Source organism: Psittacula echo, assembly GCF_963264785.1.
Source record: "Psittacula echo genome assembly, chromosome: 21".
Taxonomy (NCBI): Eukaryota; Metazoa; Chordata; class Aves; order Psittaciformes; family Psittacidae; genus Psittacula; species Psittacula echo.
The window spans coordinates 715,061-734,286 of NC_137757.1; the positions used below are offsets into that span (position 1 = coordinate 715,061).

At 54.5% G+C, this 19,226-nt stretch overlaps 1 protein-coding gene across 2 annotated transcripts; it reads right to left on the bottom strand.

Moving 5' to 3' along the window:
- Positions 1-2,321: 2,321 nt before the first annotated feature.
- On the bottom strand, positions 2,322-18,767 carry LDLRAP1 (low density lipoprotein receptor adaptor protein 1). 2 transcript variants are annotated; one of them, XM_080632362.1, is made up of 9 exons: positions 18,635-18,767; positions 15,673-15,815; positions 14,619-14,731; positions 11,938-12,052; positions 9,674-9,746; positions 9,177-9,254; positions 7,735-7,865; positions 6,169-6,203; positions 2,322-4,300 (listed from the first exon to the last, which is right to left on the bottom strand). In XM_080632362.1, exons 1-9 carry the CDS (start codon positions 18,717-18,719, stop codon positions 4,156-4,158), a joined length of 918 nt encoding a protein of 305 aa, XP_080488488.1. In that variant the 5' UTR covers positions 18,720-18,767; the 3' UTR covers positions 2,322-4,155. The 2 variants fall into 2 exon arrangements, with proteins under 2 accessions (XP_080488488.1, XP_080488489.1); XM_080632363.1 differs by lacking the exon at positions 6,169-6,203 and having other exon boundaries at positions 4,138-4,300.
- Positions 18,768-19,226: the final 459 nt, after the last annotated feature.

Genomic DNA, 19,226 nt, shown 5'->3' on the forward strand with positions numbered 1-19,226 from the left:
CTCGGAGTGGGAAGCAATTGGTACTGACAAGGGTCAGAGCCCAGCGGAGAAGGGACCAAGCGTGTGTCCAGTGCGAGGCTGGTGGCAGGAACTGAACCAGCACTTGGTCAGTAATCGCCTTCTAACTGCACGTTCACTGTGCAACTGCCTCCCATCTCCCTGCGCTTCCTACATCTACTTTCTGGCTCCAGCTCTCTTGGCCCCATTTCCATTCCCTTCTCAGAAGACTTCTCTTCCTGCAGCTTCTAATGACTTGACATCCCTTCTTTTTGTAAAGCCAATATTTCTTCGCTGAGCCAAGAACCATCTGGAGGCTGTTTGTTCTTTGCAGGGAAGAAAAGAACCAACCAACCCACAGCAACCCACACCACTTTCCCATTGTCTTTCCCCTGGGCATTAGAGGAGAGGTGCTAAATAAATGAAGCAATGCAATATTAAGACTCCCTCTGTCATAAGCAGTGTCTGCTCACTCCTGATAGATTGCTTGCAGTCAGCCGCTGCTTTGCTGCATGAAGAACCTCTGAGCCACAGGCTGCAGCAGGGCCCCGCTCGCTTGCTTTGTGCTCGGTCACTTCATCAGCTTCTGGCCCCGTGGCGGCTGCTGTGGGCTCCCGGGCCCCCCAGTGCTGTGGATGGAGAAAGCTCCTGGGTCCTCCCCAGCCCTCGCTGCATCTCACTTGGGTCCAAGTGACCAACGGGGCTTGTGCTGCAGGGGCACAACCTGAGCACCATCAACCCCAAGTTACCGACGATGAACTGAGGCTCTAAGTCTCAGGAAAGGGGACCAGAGCATCAGCAGGATTTCCTCTGAAGGAACAGGCATAAAGAATTTACCTGTGACGAGTGCGTGGAATTTTTGGCACTGAAATCACAGCATTTTCAGGATATACTTCCATGCACAGAAGGGCTTTGGCAGAACAACCCTGCACCCCTCAATGTCTGTGTGAACTGAGGGCAACCACGCTGGCACGTGGCTCCACTGCTCCCTGCAACGGGAACTGTGACAAAAGCCATTTGCTAACGCTGCATCACTGCTCTGTTCTGCTGCAGCATCGTCTCCTGCTATTAAGTGCTGTAAACCCTGGAAGAAGCTGGACAGCAGAGGCAGTGACACGCTTGCAAAACACCCCATTGGCACTGGCTGCTGACCCGGAGCAAGCCCCTGCCCTGGGTGCCAGCAAGGCCAGCACAAGGCTTGCAGCAGATATCCCCTTTGCCTGGCGTTTGTTCTGGGTCAGCCCCTTGGCTTCAACAGGGATGAGTCTTGCTGGGCTCTGGCAGTTGCTGTTGGTGTCACGCAGTGCTGACACGTTCAGCCTCCATCCCCACCCAGTCCCCGCTTCATCCCCAGCCAAAATGCATTTGTGCTTGTCCACAAGGACAGATATTGCTTCTTGCTTCAGAGCACAAGCAAGCCTCACAGAGCTGCTCACAGCTCCTGGCACCCTGGGGCTGGCTATAAAAAACAACAGCATTCAGGTGTTCAGATGAAATGTTGCTCTACTTGTACTTTAAACAAGAGCAATCTGGGTAACAACAGCTCTTGCTCAAGCTTGGCACACATTTACAAATGCTCTTGGTGCCCCAAGGAGAGAGAAGCTGAGAGAGTGGTACCTGCTGCAGTGCACAGCGCCGTCCCCGACAGCTGGTGGGTGAGCTCAGAGCTAGATTTGACCTGAGCATCACTGAGGAGCAAGCCTTGAACAGAAAGAGCAACACTTGATGCACTTCACATGTAAACCCAGCCTGGGGTTGGCAGCAAGAAGCCACTGAGGGTTGGTTGTTGCAGTTTCGGGGATGCATTAAATGAGCGACTCAGAACCTCTATCAATTAAGAGATTTGGGGGTTCGATGTTACCAGCACATTTTTCTGCAGACAAGCCTGAAGCACCAACCTCCCTTTTCTCATCCACTGGCAAACCCTTACCTGGAGGCCAACCCAGCGATGCAGGGACTCAGGCAGGTGGCTGCTGTGCATCCCTCTGTGCATGCAGTGTGGCCACATCCAGATCCACAAGCACTTCCTGGAGGCAGCACTGTGGCCTAGTGTCCAGCTGCAGTCATCTTCCCACCTGGATGGCCCTGGAACAGCTTTCCCACAGCCAGAAACCTCCCGTGGATGTTTCCCATCGCTTACTGGTATGCATCAAGGAAGACGGAGGATTCAACCAGTTAGAAATAGAGAGGCTTCTCTGTATTACCGTGGTAAAAATGAAGTCACCCAGCACAGACACTCAAAAAAATGGTAGAATTTTATTCCCCTCAGTACAGATTTCTTTAAGGTTTTCTTAAAAAACTATATACATACATCTACAGCACTGTGCATTTCAGTATGTGCTCCTAGCGTCTCTAGAAAAGGAGAAAGATCAATGTACAGAGAAATGCTCACAGGCCATTCCTACAGCCCAAGCTCTTCCCTAGGGAAATCACCACTCCTCCGGGCTGGGACAAGGCGCTTGCTACAACCACTTCTACGTGGCTCTGGCATTGCTGATGCGATAGGTTCATGCCTCCACAGCATGGACAAAGTGTGAGTAACCCCTGCAATCGCGAGACCGCTGCTCGACACATGACCAGCAAGTCACAGGCACAGGAGTTTCCAGATGAAACTTGCTTTAAACACAATTTTGTGGCTAAACAGCACACATTTGATTAAGAGACATGATGAGTCAGCTCCATGAGCCCTCGATGCTTTATCACAATAACACTTGGGGGGGAAACAAATTTTAGTCAGAGTCACTCAGCTGTTCCCTAATAAATCCTTACAACTGACAAAGAGGTTTTTCCTTGTTTTTTTGTCTTCTGCAAGCAGTTTTAAGCGAGTTCTAAAGAGCTATCTGGGGAATGAATTAGTGTTCAAACCCAAGTTACAAATCTATAAAACAGATTAGTATACTTCACGTAAGGCCACAAACACTGCAAACTGTCAGTGTGACTATTTAGGATCATTAAACTTAATCTTTTAATTAGCATAAGCTTTATACCTCCATTACTTATTTTCAACTCCAGGAGCAGATGAAGACAGCTTCCTGAGCCTGGCGGGAGACACGGCTGCTGGGGGGAAGAGGATCAGAGCACCGCTGGAAGGGGCACCTCTTGCCAATTGAACATCCAGGTATTGGCCTTGCCTAATTCAATTCCATTTCAGTCTATTGAGTGAGCAACAACCAAATGGTTCTGAGACAGTAAAAAGGCATGCACAGCCAAATCCACTTAGCAGGGCTAAGAACACAGATCTATTGTGCTACTGGGTTCACCCAACCTGCAACTTTCAACACGCTTCAGCAAAACAAATTGTTACTCCCCGGTGGTTCTGCTTTTCAAGCCAACAGAGCAATGGAGCCTTAGTGTTTGAGTCACATCAGAAATGGCGCAGGTGAGCAGTCAGTTCTGAAGCAGATCTGCAGCATTGCTGGGTTGGGTTTTTGGGGGTTAACAGCTTCTGAAGAGAAGTTACAGGCACTGCTTACCTCGACAGCTCGGACCACTGCTTTCAGTTCAAGCTTTAAAGTGCAAAACTTCATGAAGTCTTTGGGTAAAAAAGTGTCAATTCCCATACAAAGCTGGCAAAGAAACAGCCAGAACTCATAAGGGTGATTGACAACTGTGAGAGTGTCACAGACATTCATAACAAAAGCAAGATCTCTGCTACCTCTTTGATTTTAACACTGTTAGCAGCTGCTGCAAATCTCCTCCGCTCCGCCTAGGCAGGCGCTGTGTTCCAAAACAGTGGATTAGTAACAGTTGTGCTTGCAATTGCATTTGCATCTGCAGATCTTTGTCTGGAAAAGTATCTACAGGGAGACTTTGGTGTTGCATAGTCTTTTTTCAGAGAGGAACAGGCACTGCTGAAGGTTCTTCCATGGCATATTGCCATGTAATACTGTAGATGCTCTACACACCTTCCAATAGTATATGTAAACTGTAACGGTTATGAATAAATATGTTCAAGAGCATCTTGTGGTTTAGATAAAAGCAAAGTACAAAAAATCTGCATTAGATTCCTAAAGCTTTGGTCTAAGCTGTGCTGTAACATCACCTGACTTGGTGAAAAGCCCTCAGAAGAGTCCCTTGCATACAGCACCTGGATCAGCATGATTCAGTCCATGGACATTTAGTGGTTATTCTCTTGTCAGCTCTTAGATGCCTCTGACCTCAAAACATGAACAGATCATCTTTCTCGCCTGTGTTGGAATCTATTTTGTTCCAGTCTACTGGCGAGAGCGTTTCTGCACTCTGGATGTCTTGAGCTGTCAGTCCTGTGTCAAGGACGTGAGGGTTTGTTCTCGACTGAGCCAGTCTAACAGGGGAGAAAAACAGAGAGTAAGAACACAAATCTGTGCAGTTCATAGCCTGGATGCTTGCTGCATCCATAATGCTGAACCCCAGCTGCAGTTCCACACTTCAAAATCCTCCAATGGAATGAAATAACTCAGTAAGGGGAGAGCTGGCACATAACATTTGCTGCTGGTTTATCCTAACATTTCCCCTACAGGCATCCAGGGAATTTACAGCCTGGACATCCCAGGTATTAATGGTCTGGCAGAACGGTGCCGCTCTCCTCCCTGAGCTCTTGTTGGCCGGTGCATCCTTAGCTGGGTTTGAACCCAGTGCAGGGCTCTGCTGACCACAGATGAGTTTTCAAGGTGCTGTGTGCACACAGAGGCTGTGCTCCCTGGCCTGACCATTTAACATGTGGGTTAAGACACAGCAGGACTCAGATAATGTTTAGTACCCACAGGATCAGCTTGAAGAGGTCATGTCAGCACATCCCCGATCACAGAATCATGAGATGTTCCGCAAAACCTAACAAGCCCCCATTTATTGCTGTGTTATTAAATATCTCTGTGAAAATGTACCACTGCAGCATTAATTCTCCCAGGGCCACAGGTTAACTCAAGTTATTTGGTGCTTCATCCAAGGAGGCACGGCCTCAGCCTGAACACATCTTTTAATACAGAAGTGTCCAGCGATGATGCTGTGGCAGGAACGCTTGGAGAAGCACCCGCCCCAGTGGATGAGCCGCCCAAATACTGAATCACCACAAGGCCAAGGGTGATGTGACAGTCAGCACCCAGCAAGGCAAACCAAAACACCGCAGTCAACAACATCTGCTTCATTAAGTAGGGCAAGGAACAGAGGTGAGGAAAACAGATGACACTAAGACATAAATTCAAGCAGCCCCTTTCTCGAATACAACTTGGGGCAGGGCCACTGTGGAAGTGGAAGCTGTAAATCATTCCTGAGAGCCAAACAAGGCCCGCAGGTCTGCTTCCTTAGGGCTGAGCATGCAGTTTTCACACTGCTGTAAACCTGAGTGGAGGCGAGTGGCTCTTGGGGAGGTGACAACCTTGGCCTCAGCTCCCTCTTCCGGGATGTCCCAGCCGGAGCAGGAGCCTGGGAGCTCTCTGCTGCTGCACCAGCTGCACCCAAGGCAGCTCAATGCCCAAACTGGGGCTCCTGCAGCACCCAGTCGGGTGGCTTCATGCCCAGAGCCGGAGGCTGGGACCCCTGTACACTAAACCATCCCCATCACCTCGCAGGGGCTGCCTGCACAAGCGCACACACAGGGAAACTCACCTGAAAGAAAATGGATGTTTAACACTGCTGGACTGCTGGGCATGTGTGTGCAGGGAAGCTCTTCATTTGGATTGGGAAGTGCACTAAGGCACATGAAGCTATGGCCACAAGCTCTGTGCTCAGGTGCATGAATTCAAAACTGGTGCATCAGGCTCACCCTGATGCAACCACGCTGCAAACAAGGGCCAGTGGAGCAGGGAGGTGCCCTCAGCAGCTGCTGCAGGTTTGGGAACAGACAGGAACAAGGTAGGAAGGATAAAGCTCCCCCAGGCCAGGAGCTTGGACCAGCATCGCTGCAGCCTCAAACCACTCCAGCAAGCCCAACAAACACATTGACTGCTTGGGCAATTGAATTCCCTATCACACACAGCCTCCCTCCATCCTTAGAAGGTTGTCAAAATATTTGGCTTGTGAGGCAGCCTCAAAGCCTGTCTTTCAATTAACAGCTGAGGCACTGATGGGGCAGCTGCCCAGGTCAGATCACAGCAGCTGATTAGATTAGAAGCATTATTAAAAGCCAGTCACTACTCAAGTCTCCTGGGCTGGCCCCCAGTGGCTTGAACTTGTGAAGGGAGTTATTAGAATTACCTTGAAAATGCCTCGTCGAGACCATCATCCATTTCCTTTGTTAAAGAGATAAAAAGAGAGAGAAGTAGTTGCTAAGAGAACGCACAAAAGTGTATTTAGGGATCTGGCTCCACACTTCAGCAGAGCAGACAAAAAGCATCTATCTATATATATGTATAAACTGACTTCTGAGTGCCTAAAGCAGCAGCCCTCTCAGCAATGTGTCTCCTCAGGGAGGTTTTATCTCACTCTCTGTACAAGCCCCAGGGTAAGAGATGTATCTCCAGGTGGTCCAGGCTTCCTCAGAGCAGATGCCAAGGCTCAGGTCAGGGACGCACCACTCCTTTCACAGCCCAAGGATGGGGCAGGGGCTTGGCCTTTTCCCACCACCTCCAAACCAGGATAATTCTGTCCCACTGCCTGCATGGGCTGGATCTGGCCTGTCAGCTGGACCACATCCCGCTCTGGGGTTAACCACAGCCCTCAGCTCTTCCAGCTGTTGGCATGCGACTGGTACGTGCTGCAGGTTTCTGCTAGAGGGAGGGACCTGGATAGAGCTCAGCAACACGCTCCAGGCATCCCTTGGGGCTTATCTGGATCAGGAACCCAGAAAGCAACTCTGCACCAGCACAGGAGGAACGTTCTCTGCTTGAAAGCAGCTCTGGGATTCTTTATCTCTGATCTGCTCTTAAGCATTTGAGTTGCTTGCAGGAGAAAGGTTTCTCATGCAGTGCAAGGGCTTTGCTATGGACAGACTTGACTATTCCCAAAACCATGTAATGCACTCACAGACTTAATGTAATATGTAAAGTATGAAAACTCTGCGATAGAGGAGGGACTGCAGAGCACTGATAAGCCTGCAGGATTTGATATGACTTAAGTGGATCTTTAGGCTTAACCTGAAAAGCCTCAGGCTCAGCCCTGCCACACTCAAGAAACAGGCTCCAGGCAAAGGCATTTAGCATCCAATTCCCCACAATTCTAGCAACATTCAGCTTGTTTCCACATTGGGAAACATGTGGCAGGGATGAGGTCCCAAGTCGGTTGGGGCTTCAAAGATCAGCCCCAGCCTGGCTGGTGATGGGCACATGGGCTGGGTTGGTGGTGGTCCATGAAACAATAAAGCCAGATTATCGAAAACACTTTAGAGAAGCATCATGCTCATACAAGCCAGGTACAGCCACAACCAAGAACAAGGGAAAAACAAGAGCAACAATGAACATAAATCTAACCTGCTTCTAATGAAACAAAAGCCATCAACATCATGACTTTTCCCCTGCACAGAGCAGTCGGGTGGTCTCTCAATGAAGTGCCAAACCACTGGGAACTGCTGGGAGGATAAGGAATGCTCACTCACCTGCAGTGGCATTGCTCAGGGTGCCTGGCGAGCTCATTTATCTACAGAGCCTCAGAAAGGCAGGAGGTGCTTGAACACTGATCGATCGTCTCAAGGACACCAAACCCAGCTCACTGAGGCAGCCCTGCACTGCCTGCACCCAGGGGTGTCTCATCCAAACAGCAGCCCCGTGATGGGACCTGGAGCAAAGGAAACGGAGGTGGCATTGCACCCCCCGGGCACGCACTTACCCACACCATGTTGTTGTTCACAGAGGAGCTGGGCCCAAACATGCTGTTATCCAAGCGTGGGGAGTTCGTGCTGCTGGTCACAGGCGATTTGGCAGAATCTTCTAAATCCAGCAAGTTCCCCGTGGCTGCTGCTGTGAGCAGAGGGGAGAAGGAATGAGACAGGGGAGAGGAAAGCAGAGATGCCAGGAAACCAAGTCTTTTTGCAGGCATCGCTTCCCCTCTGGAAGGGAACCAAACGCTTGCATCAAATCCCTTCAGGATGGCCCCAAATTTTAGCATGGAGGAGCTGCATTCACTGTGGTTTCAGCCTGAATTATTACTGATGCTCAGCTCAGGCACCTCTTGACAGGGACACAGGGGAGGGACAGCCGGCTCATCCCTCCAGCAGCCATCATGGGGGCTTCCAGGTACCTGCTTATGCTCAGGACGAGTCAGGATCAGCCTCAGGCAGAGCTGACAGATCCCACCCCAGGACATCCCAACCCCAGCGTGGGAACAGCCCTGGGTGATCTCCTCAGCTCAGCGCACTGCGTACGGGTCAGCATCTTATAGAAGATGCATCGTTTTATAGGACTGAGGACAAATCCTGCCCTGGGTGAAGAACAGTTCACAGCCTGGGGGCTGCTGGTGCACCACAGGCTGGCTGTTTCAGGGAAGCCTCAAATCCTCCTCATCACCCTGCAGTAGCAGTGGATCGAAAGTGCCTCAACTGTGGAGCATCCCCCAGGCAGAGGCTGGAGCCCCTTCCTATACCTGTGGCAGCCCCAGTCCTCACTCATCCCAATGTGCCACCGTTTGTGATAGATTCCTCCAGTCCTGAGCCTTCACATGAAGAAATGAGATGTGCCATCCTGCAAGGAAGCCCAGTTCAATGCCATTTTCCTCTGTGCCAAATCTCCATGGACAGCATGGAAGAGAGATTAGCCTGTTGTCCCATTTCTCCCTGGCCACGCATCTTGCGTTTCAGAGGCAGCAGAGGACGCGTGGCACTGAATGATGAGCAGGTTTATGCTTCATTGTTTTCTTTTTGCACACCTCTTTCCTTAGGGAAGCCAGAGGCAGAGTGGCATCTGGATGTCCACCTCCTCCAGCAATGGGATGGCAAGTGTTCTGGGTCCAGGACAAACCCAAAACCAAACTTGGGATATAGGGGGCCATGCTAAGCTCATAAGGACATTACAGCCAATATGCCTGGGGCAGAAGCAACCAGACTTGGGGTGGCAGCAACTGTGTAGAAGGAGCTGCATGAGATATATCACAGGGTGGAAGGACTTTGCCTCAAGCACTCTGCTGAGGGCAGCATCCCTGCTATGACAGAAGTGTTTGCTCCTCGCTGGTCTCCAAAACCCTCCCAGGAGCATGCCCTGGTCAAGGCAAACCCCGCAGACTCAGGCTGTTCCTCACCCTGAGCCTGAAGCAAAGCCCTGCTGTTGGTGACTTACATGTGTCAGGGTGGGCAGGGGCTTCCGAGCTGCGGCTGCTTGTCCCTTCTCCTTCCAACCTCTCCCGCTTCTCTTTCTCTGCAAAACGAGGAGACTCCATCACTGCCTGTGGAGGGGTTCCCCACAAGTCCTTAGGGAAGATGGACAGTGGGGATGGACCACCAGGTCTCCACTGCCCACAGCAGCCCAGGCTTTGGGTGCCTTTTATCATTTCATTGAAGGTGAAAGCAAAACTCCTGCCAGTGGCAGGGCTCTGGGTACCAGAGACCTTCACTCTCCGCCTGCAAGAGAGGAGCACAGCCAAAACCTGGCTGGATTTATAAGTCTGTCAAGAGAAACCTGGAAGATGCCTTAAATCACACCAGAGGTTGGATCAAGCTCAACAGCAGCCTGGCAATTTGGAGGGCGAGGGGAAAAGGCACTTGAAAGCTGGGAAAAAACCCAAAGTCATCCCTTGAGCTTTCACACAAAGAGTGGGAAGAGGGGAGAAGCCTCACCTTCCTTCGCTGCCTGCCAGAACTCAAACGCGATTTTGAAGGCCTGGGCCACGGTGAGGGTGACTGCTTGTGCCTGGGAAGACAGGGGTGAGAGAGACAGCGTTAACCCACAGCTCCTCGTGTGGGGCTCAGCCATGTGGAGGTTTTGCTTTGCAGATTCAAGTTCACCTGGATCCAGCCTCAGCTCCGCGCGCTCCCCTCCTGACTGAGGAGGGATAATTGAATGTGGATGAAAGCAGGGACTTGCTCCGTGTAGGACACACAGCTTGTTGCAGGCATCTTTAGGAGTAATGGGACAGGACAAGAGAGACCCCAGGGTCTTCTCCTGGCTCACCTGAGCTGAGCTGGGGTCTCACTGGCTTGGACCACCAGCACGGGTTGGCTTGGCAACAGCCAGGGCTGAGCAGGAGCACCTTCCCCTTCAGCCCCTCCATTCCTCCCCATGCCGACAGCTTGAGGAGTGTTTAAAACCCCTCCACCTTAACCAGCCCGAGTGGCTGGAGGTGCGTGAATGTGGCACAAAAGCCGGTTTCATCAGGAGGAGGCACAGCTCGAAAGCAGCTGAAGCACAAAGGGGTAACCAGGAGCACCCTGCGAGGCTGGTGCAGGAGCCTCCAGGCAGGAGCTTGTTTTACCAAGTCACAAACTAACCAAAGGCAGAGCTGGGGCTGGAGCCGGCAGCCCCGGATCCAGAGGATGGAGCTGTGGATGGGTGAGGAGAGCCGGTGGTGCCAGCCTAGCCAAGCAGGAGAGCTCATCCAGTGCTGGAGCTATTTACATCCTTGATGGAGTGCAAACGCTTTATGGCAGAACCTTAACTACGTAATTAAGTATGAAACTCCTCACAGCTGTTTACAGTTTAAGCTGTCACATCTGAATCAAGTTTCATAGACCAGCCACTGCTGAGAATTACCCAAGGACTAAAAACACCGACTGATTACACACCCGAGCCTGGACGCCGTGTGCCCACCCAGGGACCTGCCCCAGGAGCAGGGCATCACCTCTCGTGTGTTTTACAGACAAGCTAAAAACAATCAATCCACTCTAGTTTTTGCCACAAAAAGCCGTGGAGAAGTGCACTGGGAGGGAGATGCTCCGAGCTGATGGAGCACCGAGATCAGGCTTTTAGCACCGGAGAGATCTGAATTCTAATTTGCAGAACGAGGCTTATCTCTGCCTGCACGGATGGGAACGCACCGCGGAAAGGAGACAACTTGTAGCTCCCATTATTCTCTCCCCAGGAAATAAAACCAAGGAGTTGGGAGAAGTGCAGAATATTAAGAGCTGGGCACAGGAATGCTCATAAGGACCCGGGAATCACCACACTGGGAGGCACCGGCACTCAGGTTTGTTTCCCTGTGGATTCAGGAGATCCCATCCTCCAGCTGGGCCTCGCACCAGGCAGCAGAGGAAGGATACCTGTGGGCAGATGGGTCTGACCTGCCCTTCCTCTCTCCTAAAGCCCTCTCCTGCTGTGGGGCTCAGCCCCAGCTCTTGCTTCACTGGAGAGGCCCCCAGTGCTCTCCTTGCCCCAGTTGCAGCAGTGACCCACGCCTCTCCCTCTCTAGCTCACTGGTGTGGGTCCCTGCCCATCCTCATGTACTGAATTAGCAGGAAAAAGTCCCCCGAGCAGGTTCAAAGCAAGAGCCAGAGACTGTTTCTATACGGAGGTCTCTGCCCTGAGCCTCATCCTCGGCACGCAGTGGGGTCTCCTGTGCTGCTCCCATGGGGAGCACATGGCCCCGTCTGTAGAGACGCTGCTAAAAATTAGACGAGGACCTTGAATGGGAAGCACTGGATGGGAGCCAGGGCAGCGAGCCCAGCACTGCTGGCTACACATCTCCCATCAGCAAGGCCACCCCAGGCACTCGCTGCAGCTCCCCAGAGACCTCCTGCTGCCAAAGCCTCTCTGGCAGCCTGGGGAGGTGGATGTGAGCAGGGAAGGGTCCCATCAGGTGGGACCACAGCACACAGCAGGGCTCAGGTGCGTGCAGGACCACGTCCTCCCACCCTTGCCCTAGACCTTGGGGCAGGAAGGCTTTTACCTGCCAAGGTGGGCTGAATCCAGCCCAGAGTTCTGCCTGCTCGATAGCAATGGCCAGGCAGCACTGCCAGGATCACTGCCTGAGAGCAGCAGGAGGGGGGTGACCCCCATGGCAGGGGCCCCTCACTCTCTCTAAGGGCAGAGCTGTTATCTCACCGGCACAGACCCTCTCTGCTTCCTTCTCCTACAGCCACATCCCCATTTCTTTCTCTGGACTGACCATTTTCCGTTTGGTACAGAGGAAGGCATGGCACTCCAGGTTCTCATTGAGCTGGTTCTGGGCAATGTAGGCAAACACTTTATCGTGGATCTTGTCTGCCGTGCAGTAGGAAATCCTGAAAGACAGAACGAAACGTCTTGTCCGGGGAGATCAAGCAACCTCACCTCGCATCTGCCAGGAAGCGCCTACCCCAGGGCTTCCAGCGCCAGGGCCAAGCAGAGAAGGCAGAGGGAGCACAGGAGTGTTAACAGGCTTCAAGGCAACAGCTTCCCAAAGCAGAGGAGTGGATGCCACTGGCATGAACGTAAGAGAAGTGCAGCGCAGCTCTGGCAGCCATGGTGTGAACCACAGGCACTGTGCCCAGAGGCAGGAGAGAAGAGAAAGTGTTTGACCCTGTGGGTTAGAGAAGGTGAAGGCTCTGCAGTGACCCACCTGGGACCATGCCTGATGAATGCTCTGCCTCCACAAGAGACACTCACAGATTTGCTTTGCGGGATGAGCTCGCAAGGAGAGAGGAGGACTTGCCCTCGGCCTCGGATTTCATCTCAAACCAGGGAAAGAAACTGATGCAGGGGTGCCCAAGAAAAGCTGAAATTCAGGCTCCAAGAGCCGCAGTAGCAGAGGTACAGGATGTTCTGAGACCCCTGAGCACAGGGGACAGGGGGAAGGAGGCTCAGCCTCCCTGGGATGGCCACATCTCCGCAGGGCTGACTCCAAATGCTGACCAAGGCTCTGGCAGAGCAAGAGGCTGACCTGCCTGGGGAGCCCAGGCTGTGACTGAGGGCTCAGCTCCCTGCTGCAGGCAAGTGGGTCCCTCAGCATCAGCCACCACCATCTCCCACGGGCCCATCCAGCCAGGAGCTGCAGCGCTGAGCATCTTGGCTGAAGGCAGCACGCAGAGGCTGGAGCAGCCCCGGAGGCTTAGTGCAAGGCAGCAGGCACGAGCAGCGAGCAAAGCCTCTGCCCTGGGCACACAGCAGAGCAAATGGGGGTTAAGGAAAGAAAACCTGAGGAGAAAGTGGGACACTTGGGTGAAAGCTTTCCCATGGCCCTGCGCTGCCCTCAGAGGTTGCAGGGAGGGGACAGGAAGGTCCCGGTTCCCAGCAGATGACTTCCAGAAAGCCACATTCGAAACGCATTGCGCTGCATTAGTTCCTTGTTGCATGTGAGGATGCCTCTGCTCAATGGCCTGGATGTTGTTTCCCAGAGCTGAGCCCTGCTCTGGATTAAAGAAGTCCCTGGAAGTTTACCCCTTTCTCCCATTTTCCCACAGAACAGCTTGGCCACTCTTGATGATGATGACAAAGCTGCAGAAGGTCACTGAGCAGAGATGGGAAACCCCCAGCACCAGCTCCATAGCTGATGGCCATTAACTCCCAGGGAAAGAGTCACTCGCACCTGCCTCTGTGGGTGTTATAACCCATCGGTTAATATAACCCTCTCGGTGGCTGTGGCTTAGCCACGGCCCCTGTGTCCTGCCCCAGTACATGATCAGGCAAGAGCTCAGAGCCAGCTTCATCCCAGTGCACAGAGAACCCCAAGAGAAGACCCGAGGTGTTAGAGGAAAGCCCTGGGACTGTCACAGATGGGGCACGCTCACAGAGTGGGGACATGGCCCCTCCGGGTACACACACACCAGTCTGCTGTGCCCCCTGCTCCTGCAGCGCCAGGCCCCACACCAGCAGCCTGATGAGGATGCGCTGACCTCAGCCAGCTGAATCAGGGGGTGCTTGGAGGTGCGCAAGGACCGTGGGGAGCAGCTTTACCAATGTTAACAGTGGCTGGGGGGAACTGAAGCAGCACCTAAGAAGCGCAGCCCCATGGCTCTGCCGGCTGGTACCCAGCACAGTGACCCCCATCCTGGCTCTGCTCTTCAGCAGCTCCTCTCCTGGGGAGGGCTGGGGCTCAGCACCACAGCTCTGTGCACGCTGCTTAGTTTGAACCAAGAGGAAAGCACGCAGGTTAGTAGCCTGGTTACAGAGAGTGCCCCGACCCAATGCTCCCCACCCCACCTTTAGCAAAGGGATACAGAGCAGCAGGTGAAGGACAGAAGCAGAGTGCGGGATGTAGAGGGAGAAGGGACAGAGAGGATGGAAAGAACCGGACTGGAGCTGAGCTCTGTTGCACCAGGACTGTGCCTGCCTCCAGCCTCTCTGGATGAAATACCTGTCAAAGCCAGAGCAATGGATACGGGGTAACCCATCCTTGCCCTCCCCATGCTGGTACTGGGTCCCCACTGCTGTCCCAGCCCTGTCCTCTGCCAGAGCTGTTTAACTCTATCGGAAGTGCAGAGCAGCCAGCAAGGGGAGGGCGGCCCAGGCTCTGCTGTTTGTGTCCTCCCTCACTCAGAGATGCTCTCACCACTCTCTGTGTCCAACTCCTTCCGTCACCCAGATGTTCGGTCATTTCTATAGCCACAAACAGGTTGTGAAGTCACACGTGGCCATGAAGCACTTGGCTGAGGATGTGCAGTCCACACACACCTCCAGGCTCCCAACAGCTTTCCTTACTTACTGCAGATGATGTAAATTTACCTCAAATTTAGCCACCACCCTCCTTCCCCGCCTTTTGCTTCCCATCAGACGTGATGGCCAGCGAGGTGCCAGCTCAGCCTGGGTGCAGAGGGGGGCAGAAGAGGAGCCTCGGGGTGTGCACTCACTGACATGCAGCCCATAACCCACCTGTATATGGAGATGTTCTCGATCAGCTCGTTCGTTCTGCTGTCGTTTAACACGATCCCTCGGGGGGACACTTTCAGAGTCACTTTCTGCAGTTTCTTTCCGCTTGCTTTTGCCTTTGAAGGAGAAGAGGGAGGGGAAAGTTACAGGCCTTTAACACTGATGAAAGCGGGTCCCCAGCCCCGCTGCCCAGGGACCTCATGTGAGCCATGCCCAGGCGGGCTGGGGATCAGACCTGCCCCTCCGATGGCCTCAGCCCCAGGGGTTTTATTTCAAGGCTGTGTCCTTGGTTGCTCAGAGCAGACGTGAAAGGCTCTGCCAGCAGCTCCCGTTCCATGCGAGCACTTCCCTCTGTCCAGCTCAGCACATGGCAGGCATGGATCGGTCATTACCCAGCGCAGTTGGACACCCCATTGACTTTACAATGGTTAACTGTACAACTGGGGCTTTGCCTCATTCCCTTTTATAAGGGCTTAAAGAAGCATTAGTTTCACTTGGAGCCCGGTGAGCAGAGGCTCCAGGGAGGCTCCATGCTAGAGGATGGCTGTAACCTCCAAGTTACAACGGGATGAGTGGTATTAGCTGGGAATGGGAGCAAACTGTCCTGCTCCCTGCTCCTCTTAACCCTCCAAATCCCAGGGAGGAGAAGCCAGAACTGCCCGCCAGCTCTTAGCCACATGCTGGCCACATTCAAAATGCTGTCCCTGCCTTGCAAGAGGAGAGACAGCCTTGGGGAAGGCTGATTTCACCGTGTCAGAGGCTTCTTCCACACCCAGGGTCACCCGAGCTTATCAAGGGAAGCCAGAGCTCAGAGGTGCAACAACAGCTTTTCACAGCCTGCCCCATGGGCAGGCTCCCCAGTGCCAGTGCCCACAGCTCCATCGACACCACCAGGAGCCTGCTCACCACTGGAAGGGGCTGGACCTGCAGCCGGACACCCCAGACCTGCAGATGGACAGCACTCTGGTCTCTAGACCTGTGGCTTCTGATGCTCTCCCCAGTGACAGCTTGGTTTGAACATCAGGAGAAAGGGCTCTGCTCCAGCACGGACACTCACGGTAGCGACAATCCTTTTGACGGCGGCTGCAGAGAGCTCTTCTCCCTTGGGCTGCTCCACCAGGGTCATGCCCATGTACTTGAGGCTGAAGAGCATCCCCTCCAGCAGCGTCTCACGGGTATCGGTCCAGTTCTCTGGGAGCTCTAGAGAGACAACAAAGAGGCTCTTGGATTCCACCACCCCAAGGTACACCCGTCAAGCCCTGAGGAAGGGTTTTGGTATGAGCAGGGTGTTGGTTTAGCTACTGCCTGGTCTCCTGCAGTGCAACCACGGCTTTCACAAGATGCTGGGGGAAGGAGATGGGTCAGAGACCCTGCTGTCAGAAGAAGTGACAGCACGCTTCAGCCATAAGCTGCAGCAAACAGCAGCAGCCCTTTAAGATCCATCAGCTCCTCAGCTTGATTGTGAGTGCCCAGGCCCACACCATAACCGGATCCTGAGCATCAGCCCCAGCCACATACAGGGGAGGGGTTGGGGCTGCCTAATCATGGCGATAACTTCACCCTGTGCTACCCATCATGGGGATAACCTCACCCTGTGCTACCCATCATGGGGATAATCTTACCCTGTGTTACCTATCACGGAGATAACCTCACCCTGTGCTACCCATCACTGGGATAACCTCACCCTGTGCTACCCATCACGGAGATAACCTCACCCTGTGCTACCCATCACGGAGATAACCTCACCCTGTGCTACCCATCATGGGGATAATCTCACCCTGTGTTACCTATCACGGAGATAACCTCACCCTGTGCTACCCATCATGGGGATAATCTCACCCTGTGTTACCTATCACGGAGATAACCTCACCCTGCGCTACCCATCACGGAGATAACCTCACCCTGTGCTGCCCATCACAGGGATAACCTCACCCTGTGCTACCCATCACGGAGATAACCTCACCCTGTGCTACCCATCACGGAGATAACCTCACCCTGTGCTACCCATCATGGGGATAACCTCACCCTGTGCTACCCATCACGGGGATAACCTCACCCTGTGCTACCCATCACGGGGATAACCTCACCCTGTGCTACCCATCACTGGGATAACCTTACCCTGTGCTACCCATCACGGAGATAACCTTACCCTGTGCTACCCATCAGAGGGATAACCTCACCCTGTGCTACCCACCACCCACCCGCCAGGGCTAAGCCGGGATTTGCCGCTGGCTGAGCCCACGTGCAGCCGCAGGTATCCAGGTGATGTGCTCAGACTTGCTAAATCAGTCACCAGCAGCCCCATGGAGCCACTGCAGGGGCGAAGCCTCAACAAAGTCTCTGCGCTCCCCTGGAAACCACCAAGGAGGCCTCTGGCCTCTTCCCTTAGTGCTGGGGGGTTTGTGGGAAGAATGGTTCTAAACATGGAGATAAGCTTGGGACCAAACTGAAAGCCACGTGGGTATTTCAGAGCCTGAAACCGCACCACAGGAGCTGACTTCCAGACATGGAGCTGACACCCAGGATCTGCCACTCTCGTGCCGAAGGAGGATCTTGCTTTGAGCATGTGGCAACAAACCACAGCCCTCCCAAGGTGCCTCCCAGCCCTGGGGAGCAATGGGGCTCCCCAGAGAGGAGCCTCCACAAGCCGCAGACAAAACACGTCCCTGAAGGCTTCCCCCTTTATGTTCAGTCCCCTTTGGCCGCCTCAGCGCAGCGGGGCCGATCTGCAGCTCCCTGCGGACCCGGGGCGGCCGCACCCCGGGGTGACCGGTGACTCAGCTCTGGGACGAGCAGCCACGAACCCAGCACCACTCCCAGCACCAGGAACTGCCACGGGTTGAAGTCAAAGTGACGGCAGCCGAGTGGGAGCGGTCCCGCGGGGAGACAAGGGCTTGCGGGAGGGCTCCGTGCCCGACACATGGGTCCCAAACAAGGAAAACCCAAGGGCAGGCGGGATGCTGCATTCACCTCGCATCCCAGCTAGAACCAGAGAGCACCAGCGAACAGCTGGGTGAGCTGAGTGATGGACCCGCCAGGCTCTGCTCCTGGATCCTTGCTGAGAATGGGGACCTTCTGAGCATCCCACACTGCTCAGGATGACGCCACCCACAGATCACACTGGCATAGGACAAAACTGGGTGGTTTAAGTGCTGCTTTCAGTAAGGAAGGAGCACCCGAGGCAGCAGAAGGCAGATACAGACGCTCCTTCACACGTCCCGTTCTGCACCATCCACCACCACCTCACTGTCCTCCCATTAACCAAGTGACTGCAGCCAGGCCAAGGGCGCATCCATCCCGTGTAATGCCCCGCACAGCCAAGGGCACAGGGTGGTTTGCAAGGTCAGCCCAGAGCGGGGTCAGGGCTGCTGTGTCCCGAAGGGCCTCTGTGGGGCACGTCCCGCAAAGCCCCACAGCGCAGCCCCCCCTCGCCTCCCGCAGGCCCTTAATCCCAGTGATAGGGCGCAGCGGGGCCGGGTCGCTCTCACCGCATCAGCAACACGCAGAAGCTTGACCTCGCCCGCGGGCCGGGCAGGCTCAGCCGCGCTGGGCCCCCCCTTCCCCGGCCACAGGGGACCCGAGCGGCCGCCCGGGGGCCATCGATCGTGGGACGGAGCCAGCAGCGGGAAGAGGCCAGAAACTGCCCGCCGGGCTCCAGCCCGCGCCACGGGAATGGGAACAAACCCCCCTGCCCGGGACAGGGAGAGCCCCGCCGGGTACGGGAGAACGGGAGCAGAACCGTGGGGAGCAAAGCGGGTAACGGGAGGGGCAAAGAGAGGTGCAAGGCAGGACTGAAGCAGAAAGGGGGTACAGGAGGCACGGAAAAAAGGGGGGGGGGAGGAGAGCGGACGGGGCAAAGCAGCGTGAGAAGGAAGCGCTGGAGGGAGGGGAGGGAAACTCGAGCAGGGAGAAAAGCGGTCGCGGGGGATGCGAAGCCGGATAAAGCCGGGAAGGAAGAAGGGGGCGCGCGGGACGGGGGGCGCGCAGGGGGACACGGCCGAGGGGGGTTCGGGTCTCACTCTTGTGCCGGCCGCTGGCCCAGGAGGGTTTGTGCACGCTGGGGCTGCGGAGCAGGGCGCGACCCGCGGACTTGAGCGCGTCCATCCCGGCGCTGCCGCCACCGGCCCCGCTCCGCGCCCGCCCCGCCGCAAACTTTCCTGCGGCGCCAGCGCTGACCGCGTCCGGGGGCGGGGCCCGCATGCAAATGAAGTGACGTCAGGAGGCCACGCCCCATTGACCCGCGGGGCGATCCCGGGACCCGGCAGAGCCCGGGATGGGGACATCCCTGAGACCGGGTCCATAGAGAGCAGCGGCCCCCCTTCCCCAGTGCAAACACCTTTCCCATGGGGGTCCCCCATTTCCCACCCAGATTCAGAGCAGGAAACACCAAAAGAGTTGAATTTACCCCAAAAGGTGTTTGATTGCCGCCCCCTCCCCCGAGAAAATGCGACATGGTATTAAGACATCGTATTTGCTAAAGCTCAGCCAGAGCATCCGTGTCACCGCGGCCACCAGCGTGCCCTTAACTCAGCCTGAACATAATTGTATGGAAGATTAAAGCCCTGAAAGGTTTTCCAAAATTAAAGGGATAATAAGCAGGAGGCTAAACCC

What these genes read in the sequence shown, in the direction of transcription:
- LDLRAP1 (XM_080632362.1), bottom strand. Translation starts at nt 18,719, where the DNA reads ATGGACGCGCTCAAGTCCGCGGGTCGCGCCCTGCTCCGCAGCCCCAGC. An exon ending in TCAAAAGGATTGTCGCTACC is followed by an intron (nt 14,732 to 15,672) that starts GTGAGTGTCCGT and finishes TCTCCTTCAAAG; the next exon opens with GCAAAAGCAAGCGGAAAGAA. An exon ending in CTCGACGAGGCATTTTCAAG is followed by an intron (nt 4,301 to 6,168) that starts GTAATTCTAATA and finishes CTCCCCTGTTAG; the next exon opens with ACTGGCTCAGTCGAGAACAA.